The sequence below is a fragment of the Otolemur garnettii genome, unplaced genomic scaffold (assembly GCF_000181295.1).
Source record: "Otolemur garnettii isolate 467f Iridium unplaced genomic scaffold, OtoGar3 scaffold00006, whole genome shotgun sequence".
NCBI classification, from domain to species: domain Eukaryota; kingdom Metazoa; phylum Chordata; class Mammalia; order Primates; family Galagidae; genus Otolemur; species Otolemur garnettii.
The window spans coordinates 42,039,886-42,047,716 of NW_003852401.1; the positions used below are offsets into that span (position 1 = coordinate 42,039,886).

Sequence of the window (7,831 nt, forward strand, 5' to 3'; positions counted from 1 at the left end):
AGAAGTGAAGAGTGTCATTTCCCAGATGAAGTTTTAAGAAACATCATGTTGTCCCCACTTTTCTTTTCCCACCCTTTTAAGACAAACATGCCCCACATAGGGGCTGCTTCTTAGTCTGGGTCCTGGGAATGAAGACGACATGGATAATCACCAAAATTGACCACTATAAACATGTAACATTAGTGAAAAATAAAATTGTAAACAATTGAGTTTTGGGGGTTGCTTGTTAGTGCAACATAATTTAGCTTAAGCTGACTGACAGCACTCTGTAAGTGGAAGGGATTTATTTAAATCCTGCCTTTGGTATATTCTGTGTACTCTCCTGAAGGACTCTTGATTTCTGCAGGACTTTCCAAGGGCAGCCAATCAGTAGGTGACTGATGTTAGTTTTTCTTCATGTAATATTCAAGTTCAGGATATTTCAAGTATGCAAAGGTATATGCTGAGTGACTTCACCAGAGATGTATTTAAAATGAGTTACCCTGGACTACGTAGAGATCATTTAGCATACCAAGAAGGTGTGGATGAATCATAGCCCAGTGGTTGGGATCTACCATTTATACTTGTGTTCTAGTGAAATGACTCGAAAATCTAAGGTTGTAAAACATCATTGGGACAGGAAATGATTTCACTTTGGGACATCATAGTATTCTCAGTAGGGAAGGGATGGGCAGGAGAGGAATGCGGAAGTAGGATGAAGATGTTGGGAGTTCTGAAGGGTTCACTCTGGTTTTTCTTCTTTCCTTGCAATTAAAATGGATCCATGATGGAAGTATCAATCTGTAGGCAACAGCTTTTTTTTTTTCTTTCCAAAACAAAAAATCCAGCATGTGTTCTCAGATTCTGGAGAAGTGGCTGAACTCAAAATGTAGTAGGGATCCAACTGCAGTTAAGTGTTGATGGATTCAGCAATTTGCAGCAATCCTTCAAAGAATACAGGCTGTAGTTTCCTCCTGGGATAACCTCACCGGGACCCTTGACAACAGTGCTGGTAGAAAGTAGAAAGAAACAATTAGTTGAGCCTTAGATGTCAGAAATAGTAGGTGAACAGAAGATAAAACATAAAATAGCACAGCACAGGAAACTGATTTGCCTCCTTACGTTCTGGTTGGGGGGGGGGTGCGTTAAGCACAGAGGCACTAGGGAATTAGTTTTGACTCTCAAATTCTAGGCACCCAAAAACTTTTTTGATTTCCTCTGAGCAAATAAAGACAGCATAGGATAATCCTTATGAAACACTCTTAACCATTACAGTGGGCATCCAAAGTGGGGATATCGATTCTGCAAATAGAAACTTTTGGTAGCTGACATGGGTCACTGGTAGCCTCTCATCCACCATAGCCCATCTCCATGTCATCAGAACAGCCTCAACCCCCTTGAATGGGAGGCAGTACAGGGGAGCAGGTAAGGACATGGGCTTTGGGGGCAGATAGTCCTGAATTCTGTTACCTTGATGGTGGTTAGAATTGCTACAATTTTTTTTTTTTTATTTTTAAATACAGCAAGAGGGCTGGGCACAGTGGCTCATGCCTATAATCCTAGCACTTTGGGAGGCCAACATGGGTGGATTGCCTGAGCTCAGGAGTTTGAGACCAGCCTGAACAAGTGAGACCCTGTCTCTAAAAAGTAGTCAAGCATTGTGGCAGGTGGGCACCTGTAGTCCCAGCTACTTGGGAGGCTGAGGCAAGAGGATCGCCTGAGCCTAAGAGTTTGAGGTTGCTGTGAGCTATGACTCCTGGCACTCAACTGAGGGCAACCAAGTGAGACTCTGTCTAAATAAATAAATAAAGCAAGAGTCAAAGTTATTTAAAAAAAGTGGAGGGGGTCTTTAAATCTGATTTGATTATTATACTGGAATATAAGTCAGTTATAATCAAGAATACAATACCTGCTCAATAGACTTCGGCAACAAGACATCACATTGGTTGTGTTTCTAGGTAAACTGGAGTTGAAGGGAATTTCTAAAATGTGATGGCAGTTGATGTCCATGGGAGTGCTGGAGAGTATACCTAGACGTGGGACAGAGTGCCACTTATTTTAGAAATTGAGGATGTCATTGAACTCTCATTCTGTTCTTACCTTCTCCACCATGCTGTGTTTAGTTTTCCGCATGTTTATCCGCAGCTCTGGCTGTCACCTTTATATAGCAGCACATGCTGCATATGCAGGCCACGTATGCTGACACCTGTCCTCTCCCCTGAAAGATGCCACCCGTGACATCCAGGACATTAAAGACAGGACACAGTACCTGCAATGCAGGCTGTCATGAAGCAGGCGGCACTCCCCGCGATCAGAGCTCTCACTGCCCCTGAGGCGATGTCACGCTTTCTGGAAGGAGCTAAGGATGCTGGGAAGCATGGAAAGAGGTATTAGGGTTGACACTGAGGCTAGTGATTACAGATCCAAATTTCTAGTCTCTGAAAATTGGTTTAGTGCTGTAGTTTCAGGTCGGCTGAGCTCCCACATCCTTCTTCTTCCTTATTTTTTTTTTTTTAACTTAGCAAGATTCAAGAGCTAAGTTTCATCCAAAGGGCTCACAAGTGTATTGAGGCCATGGCAAGGCAAATGGGTTGCAAGGAGGCATCAGCTAATGAGATGGTCTGCAACTCACTGCCCCATCATCTACGTCTATGCCCATGGCAGACAGCACTATGAATCACAGCACTTTCCCACTGAACTTCCCTTGGCACTCTGAATCCTTCTCCAGGTGGCCATTATCAGTCCACTGGCACTGGTATGCAAACCAAAGCCTGTGTGCGAGCCTTGGGAAGGAAAAAGTGGTTGTACATTTGAGAAAATGCTTCCTGAGGTTAGCTTGAGTGTACAAGGAAAGCCACATTGTAGAACAGAGATAAAAAAATAGGCCCCAGAGATATACTACTATGCAGAGCCTTTTTTCCCTGGCATGACTAACATTACAAAGCAAGATGGAGATCCAAAGTATGTTTATGTCACAATATGGTTATGTCACATCTGTTGTTGAAGGATATTCTTTTCACTTACTGAGTCCACCGATCACTATTCCTAGGGAACCAATATTGGCAAAACCACAGAGAGCATATGTGGCGATTATCTCAGAGCGAATCTGTAAGCAAGCATAAACACATATGTGTATACCATCTGACCCAGCTTAATACATCCAACCAGGCTCCCTTTTGACTACAGAATCAATATTGACAAATAAATGCACAGTACATGGTGTCAAGTACCCACTGCTTTTTAGTCTCCTTTTATCATCTTCCCGTGAATTCTGAGGGGGTGCAGAAAGGGGAAAGGTGGATTTGAGATTCTACAAAGGGTTTGGGACACATAGCCTTGACTTCTACAAATGTGATTTCCTGCTCAATGATAGCTTTTAATATTTCATATGACTCAACTGCCTGCTATTATGTGCCAGGCACAGTACCAGTTTCTAGAGATACAATTGGTCCCAGAAAATATTCACATTACATTTACCTGACAAAGGACTTATTCAGAATACATTAGAACCTCCATAGTTGACCAGCTCTCCACATTGACCACGTCCTTAAGTTTTTTTTTTTTTTTTTGAGACAGAGTCTCACTTTATTGCCCTTGGTAGAATGCCATGGTGTCACAGCTCACAGCAATCTCCACCTCCTGGGCTTAAGTGATTCTCTTGCCTCAGCCTCCCAAGTAGCTGGGACTACAGGCGCCCACCACAATGCTTGGGTATTTTTTTGTTGCAGTTTGGCCAGAACTGGGTTTGAACCCACCACCCTCGGTATATGGGGCCGGCGTCCTACTCACTGAACCACAGGCGCCTCCCGACCACCTCCTTAAGTTGACCTAACTTTCATAGACTAAACATGCACCACATGTACCTATCAATCAGTACAGTAGGCCTAGTTCCTTATGTTGACCAGTTTGTTAGAGTCACTTGGGTGGTCAACTTACAGAAGTTCTACTGTGTATAATGAATTGTTATAACTTGATAATAAAATACAAACACCCAAGGGAAAATGAATAAAGAGATTTAGATCCTTCAGAAAAGATACACAAATGTGCAATAAGCATATGAAAAGATATTCCGCATCATTAATCACCAGGGAACTGCAAATTAAAAGCACAGTGAGATATCACTATGCATCCACTGAAATGGCTAAAATTTAAAAAGACTGGCAACAGTAAGTGTTGGCAAGGATGTGAAGGAACTAAATAGACCTTTTATACATTGCTGGCAGGAAAGCGAAAGCCTGTTTGTCAAACAGTATGGCAGATTTTTTATCAAGTTCACACATATTGCCTGTATAACCCAGCCATTTTTCTAAAAGAAATAAAAACACATGCCCACAAAAGCATTGTACATGAACATAACATTTCATTACATTTCATAACATTTTCATTATAGCCTCATCCTGAAAACAACCCAAATGTCCTTTGATAGGCAAATAGATGAATAATTGTGGCTCTCCATAAAATAAAGCATGGCTTTGGAATGAAAAGGGAAATATATGCAATAAGAATGCTGAGTCCATTTATAGAACATTCTGGAACATGGACAAGTATTTACAATGAAAGAAAAATTATTGTTGCCTGGGACTATGTCTTAGGGGGTGGAGGGGGGGTTGACTACAAATGGTGGTGAGGGAAATTTTTCACGTGTGATGATAACATTCCATATTTTGATTGTAGTCATGGTTACACAGGTGACACCAAAAATGGGCCCCTCGCTTGGTATATGAGAGCTGCCTGCAAAGTATCCAGCCATGATTAATACTGTTTTTCATATTACATGGCTGGGTACTTTCCAGATAGCCTTGGATAAATTATAACTCAGTAACAAGGATATAATTGAAAAGTAATTTGAAGATAAGTTAGCAAGAGGAAACTCTTGGATATCAGAGGGGCTTCCTATGGTCTGCCTGGTGGTACACCTGCCTTTGTCTGCATCTCAGGCTTGACTGCTGCCTTGGGGGAATGGCAGGATGCTCCCTGGAAGGGAGAGGATGAACAGCCCTTTCCCAGGGCAGTGAGAAGACAGAGGTGAATTTGTAAAAGCTGCTTATGGCCCTCTAGCTCAAGACCGGCTGCCTAGGCCAGCTAATCCTTTCTCACTTAAGGGACTGTAGGAGGCTGGGAAGATTCAGGGGACTCTGTTGCTCACTGAATCAGACACACCCAATCTAGCAAAGGTGTCATTGACTCTATAGATAAATTTCAGTGACTGCCTTCATGTTTTTTATGATCCTGTCCCTCTCCTGTTTTAGATTCTCTGCCAAGTAGGGCTTGGTGACCAGAACCGTGTAGCTACAACTTGACCTTTTGAGTTGTTGCCCAGAAGCAAGGGAATCTCAACTGATGCAGGCTTCTCGATGACAAGACTTTCTTTTGCAGTTTTTTGGCTGGGGCCGGGCTTGAACCTGCCACCCCCGGTATATGGGGCTGGCGCCCTTCTCCTTGAGCCATAGGTGCCCCTCCTTGATGCCAAGACTTAACCATCTCTCACTACTGTGCCTTAATGCAGGTAACCCCTTGTTAATTTCAACACAACCTGCCTCAGTGCATGTAGCCCCTCCATTAGTCGGGGACATGGATTTGAGACTGCTTTCCCCTGGATGATATCATTTACGTTAAAGATGTATTTCTTCCTTGGTAATCCCTGTGGTCTCAGTAATTGGCTTTCTGTGTGGCAAACAAATAGACCTAGGTCAGAACCTTATTGAGTTTGGTAACAAAGGTACCCACACAATTGGGGCAATAATTTTCTTTTCCAATATCCTGAAAACCCTACTATTTGGTTCAAAGAACATACCAAGCAAATGCTACACTCGAAAGTACCAGCACCATTTCTTTCTTTCACTAATAAGACTTTTGAAGGCTCACATTCAAGACTCAAGTGGTCATGGTAAGTTTTTTTGTTGATTCTAAGGCCCTTCTTCTCTTTCATAGTTTCTGAGAACGCCTTTGTTGATGTTTTCAATCAATGTGCGCATAGCAGGCAGAAAAAAAATATTTCACATATTTGTGCAGCCACTCTTCTCGGAAAAGTGGTCCTCTCCTCCCACTTTCTAGTGCTTTTCATTTAGCTCAACTAGCTTCAAAAACAGGCATGCTAATTAAGAGATTGTGGGAGAGAGGTGGCAGAAAGGGCTTGAAGTTCCTCTTTTCATTTTCTGGAACTCTATATGGAAAGGAACATACAGATGTTTCTGTAATTGATTTTATAAGAAAAGGAAAAGGAGGCTGGGATGACTCCACTTTGCCTTTGCCCACAAATGTGCAGGATTACCTAATGGAAAGAGACGATCTACACTAGGAAAATATTAATATTGCACCCTACAGAAAGTGCTCCTTGCATACAAGTAAAGATGCTTTAAGTGTACAGATGGGGTCATTATAGCACTACCTCTAATTGCAAAAAATTGGTAACAGTGTTCTTCAGCAAGGGAGTGGTTAGGAGGAATTGTGGTGTGCTACATATAAGAGTGTGCTATGTCACAAGCTCTGATATGGAAGAGTATCTGAGACATATTACTAAGTGCAAAGGTCAAGATTAAAAACAGTGCACATAGGCTCGGCGCCTGTGGCTCAAGCGGCTAAGGCGCCAGCCACATACACCTAAGGTGGCGGGTTCGAATCCCCAGCCCGGGCCCGCCAAACAACAATGATGCCTGCAACCAAAAAATGGCCAGGCGTTGTGGCGGGCGCCTGTGGTCCCAGCTACTTGGGAGCCTAAGGCAGGAGACTCGCTTGAGCCCAGGAGTTGGAGGTTGCTGTGAGTGTGATGCCACAGCACTCTACTCAGGGGGATAGCTTGAGGCTCCGTCTCCAAAAAAAAAAAAAAAAAAACAGTGCACATAATATGCTTCAAGGGGAAGAACTGGGAGGCAGAGAAATAAGGAAGGTGACTTACTTTTCTCTCCAGGCTATTTGTGGATCTTTTGAATTCTATACCATATTACGTGTTACATGGAAACAAATGAACAAACAGGCGATGAATTATCTTTAAGAAAGAGAAAATGAGGCTGGCTGGGCACGGTGGCTCATGCCTGTAATCCCAGCACTCTTGGAGGTTGAGGCAGATGTAGATGGCTTGAGCTTGGGAGTTTGAGACTAGCCTGAACCAGGGTGAGACCCTGTCTTTACTAAAAATAGAAAAATTAGCATTGTGGGGCGGCGGCTGTGGTTTAAGAAGTAGAGTGCCAGCCCCATATACCAGGGGTAGTGGGTTCAAGTCCAGCCCTGGCCAAAACTGAAAAAAAAAAAAAGATTGTGGCAGGCGCCTATAATCCCAACTACTCAGGAGGCTAAGGCAGGAGGATTGTTTGAGCCTGGGAGTTTGAAGTTATTATGACCTAGGCTGATGCAATAGCACTCTAGCCTGGGCAACAGAGTGAGACTCTTTCTCAGAAAAACAAAACCAAAAACAAACAAACAAACAAAACAGAAAGAGAACTGGGCACAGTAGCTCGTGCCTATAATCCTAGCACTTTGGAAATCCAAAGTGGGTAGACCGTCTGAGTTCAGGAGTTTGAAACCAGCCTGAGCAATAAGAGGGAGATCTCATCTCTACTAAAAGTGGAAAAACTAGCCAGGTATTATGGGCACCTATAGTCCTAGCTACTCAGGAGGCTGAGGCAAGGATTGCTGGAACCCAGGCGTTTGAGGTTGCTGTGAGCTATGATGCCACGACACTCTACCCAGGGTAACAGAGTGAGACTCTGTCTCAAAAAAAAAAAAAAAAAAAAGGGTGGTGCCTGTAGCTCAAGCGGATAAGGTGCTAGTCACATACACCAGAGCTGGCGTATGTTCAAATCCAGCCTAGGCCTGCCAAACAACAATGACAACTACAACCAAAAAATAGCCAGGC

General features: G+C 43.2%; 1 protein-coding gene across 1 annotated transcript in view; it reads right to left on the bottom strand.

The window, feature by feature from the left end:
• Positions 1-861: 861 nt before the first annotated feature.
• Positions 862-7,831, bottom strand: part of SLC28A3 (solute carrier family 28 member 3) — a 43,533-nt gene continuing 36,563 nt past the window's right edge. Inside the window, exons 14-17 of the mRNA XM_012812986.1 lie at positions 3,004-3,085; positions 2,249-2,347; positions 1,889-2,009; positions 862-988 (exon numbers count right to left, since the gene is read on the bottom strand). Of these exons, the coding sequence (XP_012668440.1) occupies positions 862-988; positions 1,889-2,009; positions 2,249-2,347; positions 3,004-3,085 (429 nt within the window). The remainder of the gene's footprint in view (positions 989-1,888; positions 2,010-2,248; positions 2,348-3,003; positions 3,086-7,831) is intronic.